Source organism: Athene noctua, chromosome 1 (assembly GCF_965140245.1).
Source record: "Athene noctua chromosome 1, bAthNoc1.hap1.1, whole genome shotgun sequence".
Lineage (NCBI taxonomy): Eukaryota > Metazoa > Chordata > Aves > Strigiformes > Strigidae > Athene > Athene noctua.
Window position 1 is genome coordinate 1,409,993 of NC_134037.1, and position 22,122 is coordinate 1,432,114.

General features: G+C 58.5%; 1 protein-coding gene across 3 annotated transcripts in view; it reads left to right on the forward strand.

Annotated features, from left to right (window-relative positions):
- Positions 1–740: 740 nt before the first annotated feature.
- SCARA5 (scavenger receptor class A member 5) overlaps positions 741–22,122 on the forward strand; it is a 38,125-nt gene continuing 16,743 nt past the window's right edge. For 2 of the 3 annotated variants that reach the window (XM_074920583.1, XM_074920599.1), the window contains exons 1-5: positions 741–983; positions 2,135–2,256; positions 6,561–6,689; positions 14,269–14,943; positions 20,901–20,981. In XM_074920583.1, the coding sequence (XP_074776684.1) occupies positions 2,145–2,256; positions 6,561–6,689; positions 14,269–14,943; positions 20,901–20,981 (997 nt within the window). In that variant the 5' untranslated portion in view covers positions 741–983; positions 2,135–2,144. The remainder of the gene's footprint in view (positions 984–2,134; positions 2,257–6,560; positions 6,690–14,268; positions 14,944–20,900; positions 20,982–22,122) is intronic. The other variant, XM_074920592.1, reaches the window with a different exon arrangement.

Genomic DNA, 22,122 nt, shown 5'->3' on the forward strand with positions numbered 1-22,122 from the left:
GGGGGGGGGGGGGGGGGGGGCCCACCGCGGGCTGAGCTGGCCAGGAACTGGGCAATGAAGGGCGAGTGAAAAGCGTGGAGACCCACAGGAGCTGGGACACCCACCCACCTCCTGCCGCGGGGGCAGGACCCCAGGGGGAAACTGCCTCCCCCCCCCCCCCCCCCCAAAGCTGAGAGCACCAGCAGGGATGCTGCTGCCCCAACCCCCCTCAAGGGATGCTCCTGCCCTGGTCCCCCCAACCCCGACACCCTCCCAGGGGATGCTCCGACCCCCCCTGCCCCGGCCCCCACCCGAGGGATGCTCCTGCCCCGGCTCCCCCCACCGGGGATGCTCCTACCCCGACTCCCCCTGCCCCGATACCCCCCGGAGGATGCTCCTGCCTCGATTTCTCCCCCCAGGAAATGCTCCTGCCCCGACCCCCCCTGCCCCGGCCCCCACCCTTGGGATGCTCCTGCCTCGACCCCCCCCGGGGGATGCTCCTGCCCCAGTTTCCTCCCCCGGGGGAAGCTCCTGCCCCGACCCCCCCTGCCCCGACCCCCCCGCTGGCTGCTCCCCCCCTCCAGCCCGGTTCCCCGTGGCCGTAGCGGCCCGATGCCGGCGGATGGGCGGCCGCGGAGGGTGGGGTGGGGTGTGGGGGGGTGCGTATGTGGGGGGGCGGGGTCCCCACGCCCCCCCTCCCGTTCCCCGCCTACAAAACCCTCCGGCCGAGCCCTCCCTGCTCACAGCTCCCCGGCTCCGCAGCCGCCCCGACGGGCCCGCGCATCACCCCCCCTCCCCCCGGGGACACCCCCGGCCCCCCACCCATGGGAGGCTGGCGTGGAGCAGCCGCCCCTCCGCGCCCGTGGGGAGCTGGCGGTGAGGCCGGGGGCTCCCCTTGCTGTCCTCGCCCCCCTGTCCCGGCCACCATGGCGCAGCCCGGGGACTGAGCCGGACAGAAGAAGGAGCCGCGGGAAACTCGCTCCCGCGTGGGTCCCCCCCAGCAGGTGAGGGGCGTCGGGTGAGGGGACACGCGGGAGCGGGATGGGGGGCGAGGATGGAGACACCCCCCCACCACCCCTACTCGCTGCCCCGCGTGGAGGGGCTGGTGTCTCCCTCTGCCTGGGGGGCTGCTGCCACCCCCCCACCGTGGGATGTAGGAGGGGGGAGCCGGGTCTGACTCCACGGTGATGTGAGACCCCCCCTGCCGCGGGTTACACGGGTGATGTGTGTGTGTGTCCCCTCCCCCGTGGGAGTGGGACCGGTAGCTGAGGATAGTCCCTGTCCAGCCGGCTCCTGGTGGGACTGGTTTTAACTGGGAGTGGTGGTAGGAGCTGGGGGCCCCCACGGAGCACGGCACCCATGTGCTGACAGCGAGGGGCGCAGGTGATGGGTTTGGGAGCGCTCAGCAGGTCCCACTCAGTGGGTGATTTCAATTCCTTCCATGCTAGAGCAGAGCTGGGGGCTGATTCCCACCCCCCCCAGCTGGGTCTTACGATGAAGCCTCGGTGGCAGTGGAAGCACAACCCCCCCCAGGGCTAACGGTGGTCACTGTGGGCACAGACCTGTGCCTGGGACTAGCCTGACTCAAGCCCCACAACCAGAGGGGCAGCGACAGCAGGATCAGGCCCGTGGGGAGAGCGGGTCTGGCCCACGGGCAGGGTGCTGGGGTAGCTAGAGGTGGTGTGGGTGCAGGGGTACCCCAAACCTTGGGAGTGAAAGAGGTCCTGGAAGCTTGTGTGCCACCCCCCCATCTCCCCAGGGACATCCATGGTGGCCACCAAAGCTGGACATTGGCATGTGGCCAAGCACGGGTGGGTGGTAGGACCCCCCCCACCTCAGCCAGCGAGCAAGGAGTGGCTGCAGGGATGTGGTGGTGGGCCCGTGGTCCTGCCCAGCTTACCGGCTGCTTCTCCCTGCCTTTGGGGCACTTCCAAGCCCAACCGGGGCCACGGGCATGTCAAAAAGCCACCTGGTGTGACGTGGTGGGCAGCTCCGCCGAGCGAGAGGGAGGGATCCCCTGGCAGCAAGTCTTTGTCCCCAGCACCCCGGGTCATGGTGCCGGAGCCACGCAGGGTAGGGGGTTAGCCAGGATCGGGCCCCTTGCCACCTCAGGGCACCCCGTAGCCACTCTCACGTGCCCGTTGTGCTCCGCCAGCAGCGGGAGGATGGAGAACAAAGCCATGTACCTTCACACCTTCAACGAGAGGGAGAGCGGCTCCGTCTTCGAGGAGCCCTTCGAGGGAAGGAACCTCTCCAAGCTGAACCTCTGCGAGGACGGTGAGTAACGGCCTCCAGGGGCGGCTTTGAACCCGGTGGCGGAAACCTGGGGGGGTTCTCGGGGTGGCAGGGGGGCAATGACACACACGGGAACGTGGGAGCTTGGATTGCTTCAGCTCCAGCTGCAGGTCCCCGAGCTGAGGGGCGATCCCTGTCCCGGGAAGGGGGGGATGCCCAGGGTGAGGGTGCTGTGCTGGAAGAAGCACCGTGAGGAATGTGGAAGCTTCTCCTGCTGGAATGGCCTCAGTGGGAGAAACGCTCGGGGAATCCCCTGCAAGGAGGTTTCTGTGTCTCCCCTGTACCCCCCCAATTTCTGATCTGATGGGGGCGTGACCGAGCCAGGGGCACCTCTCAGGGTGCCCAAGATCTCGTTCAGTCCTGCCTCTGATTCCTTGCTAAAGGTGGATTTTTGGAGTTCTGGTGTGTTTTGTGTTCTTTTTTTTTCTCCTCCAAGCCTCTGGCTCTCTTCACGTGGCCTGGTCCGGAGAAGCCCTGTGGTGGGGAGGGCAGCCCAGGGCTGTGCAGCAGGACACGGCGGGACCTGCTCGCACTTCCCACACATCTTAGCTGGCCCTTACCTCCCCCGTGGACTTGCTGAGCTCTTTTGCTTCCCTCTTGCCCCACGAAACGCTGTCCCCATTTCACCAGACTTGGTCCCCAAGCAGACAGCCCTGATGAATTTTTCCCTGAGATCTTTGCAGCTTGGGTGGGAGAAGCCAGAGTGGCAGCGTTGGGTGCTCAAGCAGAGATGTGGGGTCCCCTTTGCTGGGAGAGCTGTGGGGCTACTGGGGAAACTGGTCTTGTTCTGAGCAGGCTTCCCAGCACTGCTGCTCCCTGGCCTCAAGCATGGGATCGGGGTGATGGGGGACTCACCTTCCCGCTTTTAGGCACGTGGGGTATCCCCAGGGTGTGACGGAGAGCCCTGGCATGGGGTAGCCACGGGTGCCAGGCTGGGCCACATCCAGCCCTGGCCAGTTCCCCCCAACTTGGTGTCCCCTTACTCTCCGCAGTGCATCTGCTCCTGCCTCTGCTCACCTCCCTGCTGCCAGCAGCAAATCCAGCACCCACTCCACCTGCCTGCAGCAGAGAGAGGGGCAGATCCTGCCCAGGGGCCATCCCCACGCTCTGCAAACGTGGCAGGGGGGTGCTGGAGCCTGGAGGGAGCGATGCTGGGAGAGATGGGAGGGAAGAGTTGGTGTCCTCCACGACCAAGGCTACCGTTCCCAGCAGAGGCCTTGCCCTGGGGTGCAGGGAGGGTTCAAGGTATCTCCCTGGCTTTGGGATTTTTGTGGCAGGTTGCCCTGGATCTCTCAGGGTGATTCTGCTCATCCCTCGCCCGATGCAGAGGTGCACACACACCACACCCCCCCAAGGAACCCCATTTCCATGGGAGACGTGGCTGGAGCTGGGCTTGTGGGGTCGTGTCTGGTCTGCAGCTGCGCAGGGCAGGAGCAAGGTCAACCCCGAGAGCTTTGGGACCACCCGAATCCCTCCTGGGCTCATAGAAAATTCTCCTCAGGGGGTTGAGGACCTGTGCAACAGCCTGCTGCTTGCCGTGACCCCCAGGACAGCAGCCCCGGACACCCCCCAGGGCTTGGGGGATGACAAGTCCTGGCCTCTTCCAGCCTCCCACCTTCTGCACCCCCACTAACCGGGCGGGCCACAGCTCCAGCTCCCCTGGGCATGGGCAGGGGGAAGAAATATTTGCTTTTCCCCTTGGTTACTGGCTGGAGCCCGCCCGTGGGCTCCTCGGAGCGGGCTGTTGTGAAAATCCTGCTTACGCAGCTGCGGTCCCTCCTGCTCTTCCGAGAGCAGAAAAGAGGAGTGGGTGGTTCAAGGCCCAAGGCCAGCTCCTCCCGGAGTCTCCCAGGACCTGATATAAGTGTTAATGTCAGAAAAATATTGCAGCTTTCCTCATTTTGAAACCCTCTGCTCCGTTTGTTTGGCCGGTGACAGCAAATGGGAACCGCATGCGGGTAATGAATTGCAGATGGAGGGGTCCGGGAGGAGAGGCACCGCCTTTCACACCTGAGCTGGGGCACCTCCTGCACCCCACAGTCCCCGTGGGATCCCCCTGGGTGTCAGCGAGCCTGACCTCAGCGCTTGATGGTTTTGGAGCCCCGAAATGGGGCTGAGTTAAGCGATACACCCAGAGTAACCCTTTGCTGGTTTTTGCGAAGTTCCCCGTCCTGCATCAGCTGGGGAAGGGCGGGGGTGTGGTGCTGGTGGTGGACAAAAAGCAGATTTGTGGCCAAAAATTGGCTTCGTGCCCAGCGTGCGATAACCCGATCTCAGGGGAGATGTTGTATTTATCCAGCCCTGGGGGCTCGGGGGACTTCTGCACACACCAAGCACCCCGAGAGCAGGTTTTTGTGCTCCCTTTAGATGCAAAAATCAGAGATGAGTACTTTTCCAAACTATGCCTGTTAGATTGGTTAGTGATTAACACACAATTAGAGCCCGGCTCCCCTAATCCTTGTGCTGCTCCCCGTGCCCAGGGGAAGGGTTTTACCCTGGGCAAGGGGCTTTTTGCCCTGGGGGGGTGGTTTTGAGTATTATAATGCAGGTCGCTCACTTGCAGGCCGCTCAAAAATTAGTTTCATTGCCAAGTTAATTAATCGAACGGTCCCTTTGCCAAGCTGTCACATAACTCATCCTCAGCGCAACCCCCGACATTCTCTTCATGGTCTGGGACGTTCCGATTATTTTCTAGGGTTTGGAGATCAAAGTCTGTCCTATCGCTAATTAACGTCATCTTGACCACGCTTCCCCATATGGGCAGTAACGAGCTACTGGCACAATTATTAACCTTTTTTTGGTGTGTCCTTGGAGACACCTCGGATCTGGCAAGGGGCAAAACTGGGTGGTGCTGCTGGACCTGCTGTGAAGTTGCTGGTTCTCAGCTACTCTTGGAAATGTTGCAGGTCTGCAAGAGTCCAACACAAAACCGCAGGCACCCAACGCCCTGCACCCTGCCCCAGCGGCACGGGGGCACTCAGAGAGCCGAGGCTTCAGGCTGAAGCATTACTACCCCTTGGGGCTGGGATGGAGAGATGTGGGGTCTGTATCCAGACCAGGCTCCGGCTCCCACCTAAGACCACAACCTGGCCCAGATCTCAATGTGAGCTCAAGCTCTGAACATGGGCAAAGCCCAAACCCAGATGTCTTTTCCCTGAAGTTGGGTTCACAGCACAGCAGCTTTTTCTTGTCTTGCCTTGAGTTTTCTTCCTGGCTATTTTAGTTGTGAAAACCCAGCTCCCTCTTGCTGCTCAGGGCTTGTGGCAGCATCGAGGAGGAGCTGGAGCGCAGGTTTGGGCAAGCTGGGGCTGGCAGGGATGTCAGGATCCAGGCACCTTAGAATCAGAGACAGGTTTGGGTGGGAAGGGACCTTCAAAGTCTATCTAGTCCACCCCCCTGCCCCGGGCAGGGCCACCTTCCACCAGCCCAGGTTGCCCAAAGCCCCGTCCAACCTGGCCTTGAGCCCTTCCAGGGAGGGGGCAGCCACAGCTTCTCTGGGCAGCCTGTGCCAGGGCCTCACCCCCTCACAGGGAACAATTTCTGCCTCGGATCTCATCTAAATCTCCCTCTGTCAGTTTAACCATCAGCCCCTGTCCTGTCTTCCTCCATTCTCTTATTGCTGCCTGCCTGCAGGCAGGGGATGGGGTCAAAGAGTGAGAGCTAGGGGGGTGACAGCTCTACATCTTTCCCTACCTGGGATCCCCACCGGGCCTTTTGCACCCCAGCTCTGCTCGTGCAGGAGGGGGGATGTGTGCGTGCTGAAACTGGGCTGCCTGTCCCCAACCCAGCCCAGTATCACACAGAATCCCAGAACCATCTGGGTTGGAAAAGCCCTTGCAGCTCCCCCAGCCCCACCATGACCCTCCCCCTGACCGTTCCCAACTCCCCCAGATCCCTCAGCGCTGGCTCAGCCCGACTCTTCAACCCCTCCAGGGATCCCGGGGACTCCCCCCTGCCCTGGGCAGCCCATTCCAACGCCCAACAGCCCCTTCTGCACAGAAATCCTTCCTCAGAGCCGGTCTAAGATAGCACCAGTGTGGGCAGGATCAGGCCTGTCCCTGCCTACTGCATGGCTGAGGGTGTTCTGTGAGCGTGGCTTTGTGCCAGCATCGATGGTCCTGACTCGGGGAAAGCCCCTGGATCAACGCAGGGTCATGCAGAGCTGTACCTGCACCCGCGAGGCATTGCTGGAATTATATTTGCAATTTTTTTCTCCCGGTGGGTGATGGAGCGCAGGTGGGTTGGGTACGTGATGCTCTCCCTGACCCTCCTGCTTTGTCCCCCAGGTTCCGGGCAGAGGATGAAGGCAGCCGGGTGCTGCAGCCGGCTGGGCTCCTTGGCAGCACTGAAGTACGCCGTGGTGGGGCTCTACCTCCTCGTCTTCCTCATCCTCGTCGGAGTCTTCATCCTCGCAGGTAAGGACTGAGCCTGGTGCTCCCTGTGTGGTGCAGCGGTACCCTAAGGGTGATGCTCGGCGGAGCTCAGAGATCCAGGTCTGTCCGGGACCATTTTTCTGCTGCCTCTGGTTTCCCACGGCATCTAGGGGAGGAAAATCCGGGATCCAACGGGATACCTGCCTTGGTTTGCGGCTGCCGCGCCCCACTTCCAGCTCCTTAGGGACAACAACGTGAGCTCAAACCGGCTCCATACTGCACGTCTGGAGCGGGTTTGATTTAAGCTTTGAGGCTGGAGTCGCTGCAGGGTCCGAGCATCCCGTGCTGGGGATGGAGAGGCTGAGGGGGGGCTCAGGAGCCCCATCACTGCCTGCTGGGTTTGCGCAGGGGGAAGGCTGAGCCCCGGCTCCATCAGCGCTGGAGACGCGGGCAGGGCATTATCCTTGCACAGCACATCCCGCACACGCCCGCAAGGCTCCTGCCTCCCCTCTCCAGCTTTTCGGTGAGCTCAGGGATGGGAAAACTGCTTGCAAAGGCCTGTAATTGCTCCCAGCCCCAGCTCATCCCTGTGTACACATCCCATGTGGTCCGCATTGCTGCCAGCTTGGTTTTTTCCCCTCCGTCGTGCTGGCAGCGTTTTGGGAAGGTGCCTGGTTTAACCCACGGTCCCTGTGCCCCCTCCTTGCACCCGTACCACCCCCGTGGGCGGCTCTGCTGGGTGGAGGGGCTTGGGTGGGTGCCGCCGCAGGTGCTGGTGGGGAAATGCCACCACCACAGACCAGCTCCTCACTTCCCACCCGCCTCCTTCTCGGCTTTAACCCCAACATCCATGGCGGGGGGGTGGGATATGGGCCCCCCCTGCCCCTTTCCAGCCCCAAATCCCCACTAGCTGCTGGGCAGGGCTGAGCGCTGCCCCCGCACTGTCCCTTTGGGATGATTTTGGGGGCCTTGCCGGCACTCTGCCTGCTGCAGGCCGCTGGGGGGGGGCAGTGATGGATTTCATGTTTCACTCCAGCTGCGGTAATGCCAGCGCCATGAAGGCAGCCTGTGTCTTTTGGAAAGGGTGGATTTAGTTTTTCCTGGTCTTGGGAAGGGACAGAGAAGGTTTTTCTGGAATTTTGAAGCCTCTCCCACTTATTTCTTGCATTACATTGTTTTAATGTTGTTGTTGGCCCGCGAAACCCTGAGCGAGGGATGCCACGAATTGTGCAAAGAGCTCGGGACAGCCACTCTTGTCCTGGGCTGAGCTACAGCTGCTCACCCGAAAGCAGCTCCAGCAATAACAATAACATTATGGCATCGGCTGATGACTTGGAGGCTCACGGTCATGGACATCTTCAAAGCTCCACCTCCTGGAGTCCCGTGACTGGCAGGATCTCAGCTTTCAGTAAGACCCCAGTAAAACCACCTAACCCCCCGCGTTGTGGACCGCAATCTTGGAAAAGAAAGGCAAAATGAAGAGAAAAATCATCTCTTTCATTATTTTGGCATGTCTGGAGCTTTAAGCCAAGCCTCTGGCTTTGGATGCAGCTGATTCACAAGGTCTGGAGCCGGCTGGGCCGACCGTGGGTGCCCGGAATGGTCTTATCAAAGAAAACCACAGGCACAGGGTGGTCTTGCAACAGGGTGAGGAGACCACATCCAGCTGGGAGCCACCCGTAGCCCAGGGAGACACCCCTGATGCTCCTCAGCTTCAGGTGTCAGTGGCTGAAACCTCAACGTTGGAGCTGATGGTCCTTCGGGAGACCAGGACTGGATATTCATGGGCACTCTTAATGGTGGAGGGTTTGGTTTTCCCATGGAAAATCCCACTTTGTGCTACGGGAGACCAGACACCAGCTTGCCAGAGCTGAGCCCAGCATCCCTCATCTCCCATCTGAGGGGAAGGTGCAGCATTTAGTGAGGCAGATTTGTTCTCTCCTGCTCCTTGGGCGGGGAAGAGCTGCCCACGATGCTGTAGGAGGAACGTCACCACTTGATGTTCAACCCTGGCCGTGGTGAGGACCCTGTGGTGAGGTCCCACCTGGAGCAAACACCATCCCACCCGGGGCAAATGAGCGTGGGGTGTCCAGCTCATCTCCAGACCTCTTTGGGGAGGGATGCAGAGCTGTGATACCCAGCCTGCTCCCCAAAAAACCGCCTCTCCCCACACTGGTCGGGTAAGGGGATGGGGAAATTGTGCCCCTGTTGCGTGCCCTCCGCTGCCAGCACCTCTTCATCCCAGAGCCAGCGACACAGAGAGGGGCTTCTCCTCCTGCCTCGCTCCGCTGCTTCCCATCCTGCCCACGGGAAAGGAGGAAAATTCTCAAAAAACTCCTTGGAAAGTGCATATGCATGCAAACACGCACAGAAATACCCATGTGTGTGCAACCACACGCTTCCACACCCCACGGTGCTTCCCAGCAGGGCTGGGGCATTGCAAGGGAAACCACCCCCCCCCCCCCCCCCCCCGCAGAGATAACCCCCCAAAACATGCTGGGTTTTGGCAAGGCAGCTCCCCCAGGCATCGTTTTAAAGCCGGCTTGGGCAGGTGTCCTGCGACTCGCAACGCGGTCTGTGCAAAGGGATTAGAAAATGAGTAAGCTGCCAAAAATACCGTGAACCACCTCGGAGCTACAGAAACAGGATGTTTTCAGCAACAGAGCCGGGGTGGTTTCAACGCAGCCTGCTTTTAATATCCTCTCTCACAAGCCTGGCAGAAGTTTTCTGGCTCCTGGGGATGCACACTCCCTTTCTCCCTGTCCCTGACCGCCCCCCCTTCATCCACTAAAAAGGCACCAAGGCCAAGGTTCAGTTACTCTGGTCTTGGCTTTTTTGCAAGGTCTGGGTTAAATCCCAGCCACCTGCATGCACAGACCTGCACTTCAGCGTTTGAACCCAAATCCTCGCCTGGCCCCGGGCCCAGGCACCCAGCCCTGGGCAGCTCCAGCAGCAGTGGGAGGCCACGCAGGGCTCGTTAGGATGTGGCTAATGAGCCCAGCGATTTCATGTGGGCATCTGAACCGTGCACACGGATGGGCGTCTGACCTGCACCCCATCTCCGCGCGCACGTTTGCATTGAGGGAGGCCACATTCCCACCCTTGGCTCTCCTGCATGCCTGGCAGAAGCCTCTAAGGAAATGAGCACCCTCCCTTTTGAGAGTTGTAGCCCCAAAACTCATGTTCTGAGAGGTGAGAGCAGCAGCCCCAGCCCCATGGCCAGCCATCGTGTGAGCGCTCCCCGATCAGCTCCAGCGCAAACTCCTCCAGCTCCCCGTGAGCTGGTTCCAAAGTGGGTCTGTGCCTGCAGCCAGCGTCTCCCTGAGGACACGGAGCAGACCTGAGCCACCAAACAGCTGCCAACAGCGGGGCCCCGTGGCCCTGCGCCTGGGCTAAAGCCCTGAGACTTGTGCTGGAGCCGAGTGCTGGCTGCTCCCCGCCATCCTCTGCTCCCCATCCTGCCCCAAATCCTTCTCCTGCAGCAGTTTTCCCCACCCAGAGCTTGGTTTCCACCGTTTCCAAAATACTGGAGGAGATGCTCCAGGTGTAGAATGTTGGGCTCCTATTTAGGCTGAAGGTTCGGGCTGCCCAGACCCGCTGGCATTGCGTGTCCAGTTGCGTGTTGAACCTCATGCTCAGCATCTGCCCAACTTCCCCGTGGAAATAAACCCCAGAAGGGCCTGTGGTAACACCCCGGGTCTCAACCCCTCAGCAGCACTTTCAGCTTGGAGACCAAACTGAGGTGTCCTGCAAGACTTTGTGTGCAGCCTCTTGGTTTTCTGCAGCCACATAACTAACGCCGCAAAAGTTGGTGAAAACATCCGTAGTCAATGTGCACGCGTCTGCTTTGCTTGTGTCAGCACTGGCGTGGCCAGCAGGGCCAGGGAAGGGATCTGAGCCCTGGGCTCGGCACTGGGGAGGCCGCCCCTCGATTCCTGGGTTCAGTTCTGGGCCCCTCACCCCAAAAAGGCCATTGAATGACTCGAGCGTGGCCAGAGAAGGGCAACGGAGCTGGGGCAGGGTCTGGAGCACAGGTCTGCTGGGGAGCGGCTGGGGGAACTGGGGGGGTTCAGTCTGGAGCAGAGGAGGCTGAGGGGAGACCTCCTGGCCCTCTGCAACTCCCTGCCAGGAGGGGGCAGAGAGGGGGGATGAGTCTCTGGAGCCAAGGCCCCAGCGCCAGGCCCCGAGGGAATGGCCTCAAGCTGCCCAGGGCAGGGTCAGGCTGGCTCTGAGGAAGGATTTCTGTGCAGAAGGGGCTGTTGGGCGTTGGAATGGGCTGCCCAGGGCAGGGGGGAGTCCCCGGGATCCCTGGAGGGGTTGAAGAGTCGGGCTGAGCCAGCGCTGAGGGATCTGGGGGAGTTGGGAACGGTCAGGGGGAGGCTCATGGTTGGGCTGGGGGAGCTGCAAGGGCTTTTCCAACCCAGATGGTTCTGGGATTCTGTGATCACCGCAGCTATACATGAAGCCTAAAAGGGGGGAAGAGAGATTTTGGGTGCACACAAGGGTGCAGGTGCCTGCTCACACTCATGGGTGCAGGGTTGCAGCCGGAAGCGGGTCACGGCAGCAGTGAGGGTGTGGGGTGCAGTGGGGTGCAGGTACACACTTGTCCCCTCTGCAAGGCTCCTCCGGGACAAATCCCATGAAAATGATAAGCAGGAGCCCAGGGCACATTCTTCATTAACCCCATCAAGGCCAGATTCCCACTGCCAGAGCCGGTGGCCTTCCTGGGAGCTGGGAAGAGCTGTCAGTGGTCCCAGTTGTGCAAAAAATACGTGTGAGTGTGAGCATCTGTGTGTGCGGAGCTCCAGGGGTACGTGCACGGGTTGTAACGCAGAGGTGCCGAGAGGGCAGGTGCGTGTATGCACGTGCACACTGTGCTGTGTGCGTCCACGTGTGCATTTATATAAATTTATGTAGATTTAGTAACCTCAAGGCGTTTCTCTCCCTGTGCTTCTCCAACCTTCCTGGAGCGAGCCGTTCCACAGCTTACCCCCGTGAAACCCCTCCCTGGGGGGGTCCCCTTTGCCGCCCTCCTTCGATGCCCGTGAGCTTTCGAGCGCCTCACACACCCATGTGCACACATGTGAGGAGTGGCCGTGCACGGGGCTGGTGCAGCATGGCTGTTCAGAAGGGCTGGAAGGGATTTTGGGGTAGGACAGTGGGGTTTTTGCAACCCTTTTTCTCCTTGAAACAGGAGTGGGGACAGCATCCAGGGAGGCACGTCCCCAGAGCACAGCGGCAGGAAGGAGCTGCTGCTCACGGAGCCTTTTGGGGACCCTTTGCTCCCCCCAGTGCTGCTGGGCGCTATTTTGGGGCTCGGCGGCAGGGATGTGTCTGTGCTGGGGGTGGGGGGTGGGGGTGTGTGTGCACCTGGGAGTGAATCCGTGCTGTGGGCACGCGGGCGTGCGCCTGCGCTCGGTGCATTTCTCTGCATGTGGTTTGCACACGTGTGTGCGCTGTGACCACACACGTGCGTGTGTGGGAGGCGGGAGAGCTGCTGGCACACACGCGTGTGCATGCACAGAGCAGCCCGAGGCTGGAGGTGTTGCTGCCTGGAAGCTTCCCGGTGTGGTTTTGGCTGCGGGATGCTCCGGAGCAGCCTCGGTTGCTCTCGGGATCGGCGGCTGCGGTGCCAGGGTTGGGCAGAGGAGACCCGCAGGGATCCCAGCTGGTTGTTGGAAGCGATTTATGGGAATTCGGGGAACTCACAGGCTTTGCAACGAACCGCAGGTGCAAAGGAGGGGAGCTCGCCCGTGCTTGCCAGCCCTCGGCCACCGCAGAGCCTGAGGCCGTGGTTATTTCTCCTTGTTCTGACAAGGAACAAAAAAAACCCGATCCCTTTAGTTTTGTTGCCAGGAGGCCGTGGTTGTCCCTGCACCCATCCCGGGCACCCTGGGTTGAGAAATACTTGATGGAGCAGCTTTGGTCACCCACACAGGAGGCAGCAGCACCCACCCCTTCGCCATCCCTGTGGCAATTTCTCCCGAGGTCTTTCCTTGCCAGTTGTCCCCTCGCAGGGTGACCTTGGGCACGTCGCTTAGTTGTGACCCCCCCCACCCCACCCCGGCCCTTCCCCAGGCAACGCTGGTGCCCGCTGGGCGATAACTGGTGACGTTGAGCTGTCCCCCCTGCAGTGATGCAGGTGACAAGCAGGGACGTGACTAAACGATGTTACTGTGCCCCAGAGAGCTCCAAGCTGGCACCCTGCAGCCTGTGAAACTGGGATAGTCCAGCAGCAGGATTAATTAATGAGGGGTAATTAACGGAGGAAAGATGCTTTTGGTGCCTGGAAGTTCAGCTCCTCCGTTACAGCCCCCAGTGACCCTCCCAGAGCCCTCCCTGGCAGGTCCCCCTGGTTGCCACCGTGGGCATCCAGTGCCACCACTGTGGGTGGCCCCGAGCCCGGGGCGGGGGCTGGAGCCCTTCACGTGTGCACGTCTGCTTTCGCCCTCTCCTTCCTCCTGCGATTTTAATTCAAACCAAATGGTTTCGCTCAGTTTCTCCTCTGTGGAAATGAGGGGGTGAGCTGCCAGGCCGGTCCTGCGCCAGCCCGCAGCGTCACGCCAGCCGAAGCCCCACCACAGCTTAAAGCACAATGGAGATTTTGTTGTTGTTGTTGTTTTTTCAAAAATTCTCATTATTTGTGTGGGTTTGGCTTCCAGTCCTCCACCTCAGGCTGCATTGGAGACCAAGCATCAATGCAAGGCGGAGGGAGAAGATGATACTCCCCTGCCTGGATTGGTGTTTTTGGGCTGCACCAAGGCATGCAGCAGGGTGATGGGGCCTGGGATCGGGCTTTACTGGGTGCTACTGGGCTTGCTGGGCAGCGCGTTGCTGGAGCAGTACTGGAAGCTGCAGAGAACAAGAGATTCCCCCCAAATTTCCAGGTTCCCTCTCTGAACGCCATCTCGGTGCTCTGGGAGGTGGTGCGAGGCCAGGAAGGGTTTGGGGTGGGTGCCACGAGGGATGCAGAGGCCAGGGGGAAGGATGGTCCTGAGCCGGGGTGGGATTCCTCCCTCGGGAAAGGCCCTGGCAGCCCCAGGATGCGGGATGTGGTGCTTGGAGTCCGATGGCAAACCGCACCCCGAGCCGTGGAGACCTGCCGAGCCAGCCTGATGGTCTTCATTACAGAGCAAGGGGCTGAGCTCAGGTCCAAGATCAGCGGCCAGAAGGGAAACCTGATTGTTAAAATTAAAACCTCAGTGGGGAAAGAAGCAGTTTTTAAGGTCTGTTTTTAGGAAAGGGAAGCGGATGCTGTTAGCAGCCAGTCCTCTGACCAAAGGCAAACACAAGCTGGGCGAAGCCACGGGGCAGAGCTTTGTAGAGTCGTGGCCCATCTGGCAAAGCCCAGAGCTGCTGGGAGCCTTTGCTGCCCTTCCCGAGCAAGGTGCCTCCTTCTGCAGCCCTTCCGCAACCGACTTCCTTCTCCAACCATGGAGAAAACCGAGGGGCTGATGGGATGAACGTTTTGGGGTCTGAGGTTGGGCTTCCACCTCCAAGCACCGAGGAGCTTTCCAAGCTGTCCAAGCGTTCCTTGGGAGGAGACAGGGTTGCACCTCTCAGGAGGGTCCCCACCTCCATGGGTGGTTTCTGATGTCCCGCTCCTCTCCACCCCTTGCAGTCTCCAGGCCGCAGACATCCCCTGAGGACCTGAAGGTGCTGATGGGGAATGTCAACCGCCTCAACGAGAGCTTTCGGGACATGCAGCTGAAGCTGCTGCACCTACCTCTGAAGGGGGACGTGCTGGATCACATCTGGAGGCTCCAGGACCTCCTGCAGAACCACTCAGACTCCTTGTTCCTCATGACGGGGTCACTGCAGAAGCTGGAAGGGCTTCTCTGGAGCCTGCAGACCCAGGCCAGCCAAACCGACAAGGCAGTGGCCAACCTCTGGGACAGCTTGACCCAGCAGAGCGACTCGGCTCAGCAGGAGATGTACAAGCTCTCGGTGGAAGGCAACAGCAGCCGGCTGCTGCTGCAGCACCACGACCACCTCCTGAGCCACCTGGGCAGTCGGGTGGAGAGCCTGAGCGACCAGGTGACGACCATGAGCGGGGCTGTGGACACCATGAACAGGACCTTCTCCTACGACGTGAACATCCACCATACCCGCATCCAGGACCTGCAGGTGTTGATCAGCAACGCCACCGAAGATGCCCGGCAGATGCGCCTCATCCACATAGCCATGGAGGAGCAGCTGAAGCACGAGCTGGCCATCCTCAACAACGTGACAGAGGACCTGCGGCTGAAGGACTGGGAGCACTCCGTCGCGTTGAAGAACATCTCTGTGATACGGGGTAAGCTGAAAACCTCTTGTAAGCAGTTCCCTCGCTGGTGCATGAAGCTGTGGTGAGGAGGGGGGTGGCCTTGGTGCTTTGGGTGGTCATGGAAATGGTCCCACAGGCATGGGGATGTCTCAGGGTGTCTCCAGTCCATCAGACACCGCAGTTTAAGTCAAGCGTCTCCATCACCTTGGACTCTGTGCAGTTGGGACCCTCCAAATGCTCCCCCATCCATGTTAGGAAGAAAGCTCCCAAGGTTCCCTCAAAGATGCCAAGAAAAATCTCTTCCAGGTCCCTCTTGGCCACGAACATGAACCAGACCAAGTGTGGCAGAGACAGTGGGTTTTTTGCCCTGCTTTGTGCAGTGATCAAGCAGAGGGCTGCCCACCAGTACCCTCGGCCTTCCTCAATCACATAATTCTCTTTACCATACATCCTGCCCTGGTTTCAGCTGGGATAAAGTTAATTTTCTTCCTAGTAGCTGGTACAGTGCTGTGTTTGGATTTAGTGTGAGAAAGATGTGGATAACATACGGATGTTTTAGTTGTTGCTACGTAGCGCTCATCCTAAATTTCAGATTTTTTTCCTCTCCCATCTTCTCTTTTACCACCCTCAGCCCCTCCCAAATAACAGATCAGTTTGGGTGGGAAGGACCTTAAAACCCATGCAGTGCCACCCCCTGCCCCGGGCAGGGCCACCTTCCACCAGCCCAGGTTGCCCAAAGCCCCGTCCAACCTGGCCTTGAGCCCTTCCAGGGAGGGGGCAGCCACAGCTTCTCTGGGCAGCCTGTGCCAGGGCCTCACCCCCCTCATCATGGTAAAATAAACAACCCATCCCTACTAACTCTTGACCATCAACTCTAGTTTTGCTGATCTTCTTTTGGTATTTATATGGTTGCCTCGTTAATCCCTCCCAGTCTGCTAAGCATCTACTCCCTTTTCCTTAGTTATCTGCAAGGTCCAGCCACTTGTCGCACCGTTATCTCATCAGCGTAGCTGTACGGCCAGCGTTAACCATCTGCTTGGACATTTCTTCCTCACTGATATCAAGAATTTCCAGGTGGTTCATATCTTACTGTCTTGCTGCTGTGGGATCACCCATCTCTCTGCATCCCACATCACTTGATCTCCTGGGACGTCCCCGCTCCAAGGGGACCAGCTCTGGTGGAGGTGCCTACACTGGAAAAACCCGTGGGTGCTGTGGTGGATCCCAGTCCGGTGGCCTGATGTGACTGGGGAGCAGCGAGAGGAGGGTCCCTCTGTGCTGCACCAAGGGACTGGTGGATCTTAGAGGCTAAAATAGTGGGAGTGAAGGGAGCTGCGTTCCTTGGGAGCAGCTTGGCTTTATGGGATGGTGGGGAAGGGAAAGGGTCAGGCTTTTCAGGAGCAGGAGCAGCTGAACAGGGCTGGGATGGGAGCCAGCAGAGTCATGAGCATCTTTGTGATTTATGGCATGAGAGTGAGGGGGCACCCGATGAAATGGCCCAGGAGAGGCTCAGGGCAGCCCTTTCCCACATGCCACCTTTTCACCCAGCCAGAGCTCCTTGCCGCAGGACTTTGTGGAGGCAGAAACCCAAGAGACTCCAAAAGGAGCTGGACAAATTCACTCAGGACACATCCTCAGCTGTTAAATGCCGTGACCTGACCACAGGCCTGGAAAACTGGCCATGGGAGGGGAAAAACCCATTAAGAAACACAGAAGAGCGTAGTGCAAGCTCTTGGGGGGTAGAGCAAGAGGCTGAGGGGCAGTTGCTGTCCCTCTTCTAGGCTGTTGGCTTGCACCTGCGGAAATACAATGGGCTGTTGCTATTTCTGGTGCTTCCAGTTGAAATACAGATGGGGAAGGAAGGGGCTGGCTCCAAGGCACTTTCTCCCTCCAGCCATCTGCTGAGCCAGGAGGGGACAAGTCTGAACCACAGCAGCTTCACCTCCCCACCCAGGCCAACCATCGCCCTTGGGTGCTAGCAGCTCAGTGGGGTCATTTCCCTGGTCCTTGGGGGATGTTGGCGCCCGATGCTGGGTTCGGGACCGCGTTGCACCCACTGCTTTGAGGTTTTCACAGCTGCCCACCCACCCCCAGTGCCCTCTCTTCCCCCCACTGCTGTGGGAAGGACGTCACCTTCTCATGGGTGAAGCCACCAAGCAAGGGGACCGACACAGAGCCCAACACCCACGCGCATGTAACTCCAATTAACATAAACAGAAAGCAAAACAAATCCCCTCCCAACGGGCCAGCACCTGATTTATCAGTCGCTGCCCTGACACATTCCTGGCATCTTCAACTTTCCTCTCTCCCCATCCCTCCTCCTTCCCTGCTTTCTATCGGCAGCGATGGGTCGTGGATAATTTTAGGAGCCTTGTGCCCAGCTGGTTTTACCCCTGCTCCAAATACCCTTGGATGAATCCACCACAATCCCCGCTGGATTTGCACCAGCAGAGCCAGTCCTGGGCATCCAGAGTCCCTGGGCTCTGACTTCTGAGGCTGTTTGCTGGTGATGGCAGCTTGGGGAGGTCTCCAGGCTCGTCTCCATGCCAAGCAGCTCGCATGTCTCAGGGAGGGCTTGGCTTCACGGCACAGAGGGGCTCTGGGTCTTAAATAACGGTGTCACCAGGAGGGAGGATGCCCGGGATGGATCCGCTTGCACAGCTCACTGGGTGGGATGTGCTGGCTCGCAGCAGGTCTGGCAGGGTGATTGTGGTGGTCCCGTCTGGCCAGATCTGTGCATGTCAGGGAAGGCCTTATCCCGATGGTTTGGGAGGGTTTTTCTCCTCCGCTGGTGCAGAGAGCAGCCCAGCCTTGTGCAGGCAGGAGGGTGAAGCAGGGGTGCATCTGGGCTGGGGTTTTCTTTCCTGAGTGCAAACCCCAAACAGGGTGGGGACCAGCTTGGCAGAGTGTCTGCAGTGCTGCTCAGCCTCTCCCGACTGCCCCTCCCAGCTCTCCTTCATCCTCCACCCCAGCTGCTCCCTGTGTCCCGTCCCACCAAGCTGTCCCTGGGGACGAGACCATTCTCTGCTCATGGAGCTGCCTCGATGTAGCCGAGAGGAGATGTTCTGGTGGCTGATGGGCCACAGGACTCACTACTGTGGGAATAGCCCTGAAGGATGAAAGCCAAAACCTAGGAGCCAGCAAACAGGATCAGCCTGAGGATCTGCCCATCCCCAAGCCCTGGTTCTAATCCCAGGCATTAGGGAAAGGGATTAAGGGACAATGTGTCTCCTCTCTGGCTGTGTTCTCCGAGTCTCCAGATCTTACAGAGCAGATGAGATTGGCTGTTGCCCATGGTCATCCTCCATGAAACTTAGTTCCTTTCTTAGCCTGTCCATGTGCTTGACCTGCCTGACGTCCCATGGGATGGTTTTCTGAGATGGGAGATGAGAGATGAGATGAGATGAGATGATAGAAGATGACTTGGGGGGGCTGCACTGTAGCAGCTGATTTTAAGGAGGAAGGGCAACTCCCACCCCATCCCACCAAGAGGTGCCCTGAGCAGGCAGCTCCCATGTCCCTTCCAGGGTTAAGAGAGCTGAGGTGAGGCCCTTGTGTGGATTATTTCCCAGTGTGCCCAGAAAAGCAGAGCAGATGGAAGCTGTGGGAGCTGCCCCCACACAGGAGACCCCAGCCGAGCCGTACTGGAGCTGGTGAGGGGAAAGCAAGACGTTTTGTGTCAGCAGTTTTGCTCCAGTTGGTGTGGGACCCCTGCCCTTCGGAGAGGATGCTTGGGGCAGAGTCAGGGTGACAAAATGGAGACCTTTCCTTGGTGGCTGCCACTGCAGATGTTTCCAGGATTGCTTTCAGTTTTGCTCGTGCTGGGAAAGCATCTGTTTTGTTTAAGCAAGTGGTTTTCAGCAGCCCAACCTTTGCTGGCCTGGGGTGCAGCAGGGGAGGGAAGAACTTGACCCAAACCCAGGAGCATGGCTGGGTCATGCAGAGTTTCCACTGCTCATCCTGGGACACCTGGGACATTTGGGCAGGAGATACACCCGTAGAAAAACCCCTTTGCCTTGACGCTCCCCTTGCTACCCATCAAACTCACCATCACCTCTGTAAAGCCAAGGATGTCTGGCAGGCTCTGCTTTCTGTAGTGCCCTGTAGGCTGAATTTGAGGGTATCAACATATTTCAATTCTTTACTTCTACATTCTCCATTAGTTCTTTATTTCAGAAGGGGTTGGGTGATATGGGGCAGCCTAAACATACCCACATGAGTCCACTTCAACAAACTGGCATGACTTGACCTCCCTCTTGCTCTTTTGGGGCACTGAAAATCAACGGCTGTACTTAACACCATCTATTTATGCAACCAGGTGCTTCCTATTACTTCTTTATTTGCCCACTTATTCAGTTTTTCAAACTCCAGCAGGCAAATAAGCGGATTTAAGAACATGTAGTTTTATCCTGAGGGGGTGAGGCCCTGGCACAGGCTGCCCAGAGAAGCTGTGGCTGCCCCCTCCCTGGAAGGGCTCAAGGCCAGGTTGGACGGGGCTTTGGGCAACCTGGGCTGGTGGAAGGTGGCCCTGCCCGGGGCAGGGGGTGGCACTGGAGGGGCTTTGAGGTCCCTTCCAGCCCAAACTAATCTGTGATTCTGTGATTTAATGGCTGTTGTGTAGTTGTGTAACGCCCTCCTTTAATGCAATGGGAAGGAAAACTGTTTCCCCAGCCAGCCCAGCACCTCCTTACAGCACACACCTCGCCTGGCTCCTGCCCCACGTCCCCCTGTGAAGCAGCTCTTGAATATTGCTGGACCTTCTCCACCACAGATAACTCTGCCTCTAGCAGGGCAGGCAGCATTCCTGCTGCTCGCGGTTCCTCTTGTTCCCACCCGAAAATGCCTCCTCGTTGTACTCAGCTCTCCCGGGTGTCCATTGTTCTTTGCACCCTTTCATTTTGCCAACTGAGAACAGGAGACGTGTCCCCAGGGGCTCGGGTCCGTGCCCACGTCCTCTCAGTGCTCGGAGATGTGCGTCACGTAGGGAAGAGGGAACCCAGGGCAAGTTAATGCAATATCCCCCCGTAGCCCTCTGCCAGCCCCTGACCGTCTCCAGCTTGGGACGTTTCCTGAGCTCTCTGCGGTTCATCTGCTCAGAAACCCCCTAATTTCTGCATAATATTTGCAGATCCTAATTACTCATTCATTAGGACTGCTAAACATCCCCCCCTCTTCCCTCCTGATCCTTTTGCCTTACCACGTTGCCTGTAGCCCTGACTGGTTGGTTGCTTTCTGCGCAACTGGGAGATTATGGCTTTTGGGGTTTCTAGGAAAGCAGTGTTTAACAGTTTCTAATTATCGCCCTGGCTTGGTAGGACAAAGACCAAATGACCCCTCCAGGCCTCTCTCTGCCCTATTTTCTATCATCCCACGAGTCCTTTTTTTTTTTTTTTTCTGTTCAAATTCTTTCTTCCAATTGATTTAGCTCATAATTGTTTTCAGCTTTGCAGACTTGGCCCTTTGCAGGCTGAGGAATATAACTATTATTGGGTTGGACTTTCTGCTCGCTCGCAAGAGTTTACACCAAAAAGCAATCACCGGTGGCCAGGCCCTGATGAGATCAGTGATGCAAATCCTCTCCTAAAGGTTCATCTCAATAGTTTCAAAATGGTTTTTTTTGTTTTTTTTTGTTTTTTTTTTTCCCTTAACATTATTTCAGTGGAGATGTCACAACTTTTGGTCGTAGGGTCTTAGAGTCGCGCTCAAGGTGGAACCGTGGGAGCTGCAAGATGAAGTTTTCTGGCACTTGGGTTGATGAAGTCGTGTTTGGCCTTTAAAATCCACAGATGGTGGAAGAAGGCTGCTGGCAAGCTCTCCTGCTGTCACTCTGCTCCTGTCTGCAGGGTCTATGTTTATTAGAGGCCCCTGAACACCCGATAAACGATAGTGGCTGGTGGAGGGTGGGTGAGTGCACACACACATTCATCTGCTGCGCGACTGCAGAGCTGGGGCGCGGTGCCTGCACTCCAATACCTGTTGTGTTTCAGGGCCGCCAGGACCCAAAGGAGACCAAGGCAATGAAGGGATGGAGGGTGAACCTGGTCTTCCCGGCCTGCCTGGGCTGCGAGGTAAGGAACATCACATCCAGGGTGCCCACAACCCTGCGACCTTCACCCAAAGTCCGTAGAGTCAACGGGGAACCTCCCAGTGACATCCCAGGCTGTCCCTTGGGACCTCGCTGGCTTTGCACAAGTCTTGAGGAACAACGGGATTAACCTGCTGCCCCTTCTCCTGCCAGACTGCCAGTCTGTAGGGGCAACAAGTCTTTCTCATCTCCCAGCTGGCCCCAGGACAGCGAGAGCTGCAGGGTCCAGCGCCTGCAGGTTGGTGGCCCCAGGCTCCTCTGACGCAGCCACCCAGCCCGGGTTTGTGCAGGGGGTGGCCCCCACCCCGTGCTCACTAAAACCAAACCTTTACAAGGCACCAGGGCTGCCCCCTGCTCCTGCCTGCTCCCCCCCCATCAGCACACAGGGACCCAGCGTGAGGTCCCTCCAGCCTGGCAGAGGGGACTTGGCCACTGGTTGCAGCTCTGAGGATTTTCATAGGACATTTTTTTCAATGTCAAGAAAGCCAATTTTTTTCCCCTCCTTAATTCCAACCATTGTTTTTGAGAGGAATTCAATTAAAACACCAACAGAAGGCACCCCCCACCCTGAGAAATGGGACTTGGCTTAAGCCTGTTTCTAATTTTAAGCCAAACCTAGAAATACTGGCTTTGCATCCAAGAGCCGGGGATGGCACAGAGGTGATGGAGGATCCCCTTTGGTGAGGACTTTCTGTCCCCAAGAGGCTCTTTCCCATTAGATGTGACAGGATCCGCCCTCCCTGGGGCATGGACCTCCTTCTCCATCCCAGAGGACATCCAGCCCTGGCTTCACCTTCACTGCTAAAGACATGACCCACGTAGGACCATCAGTGTCAAAGCCAGGTTCAGCGCCCCACCCCCCTGCATCTGAGCTGCCGGTACTGAGCTGGGCTTAAAACCTCGTATTTTGGTACCCTGTTTCCCCCTGCTCCACGACAGGCGGCAGGACCAGCCAAGTTAGGCAGAGCCAGCCTGGAAACACGATCACTCCCTGAAAGCCCTTCTCCGCGCTGGCTGCCCGTGCTCCTTTCACCGACAGCTATATTTTTTTGCGTTGACAGATTCATGGCTGTTTTTCTTGGGTGTAACAAGCATCAGAAATATATCATTCTGGCTTCTTTCCT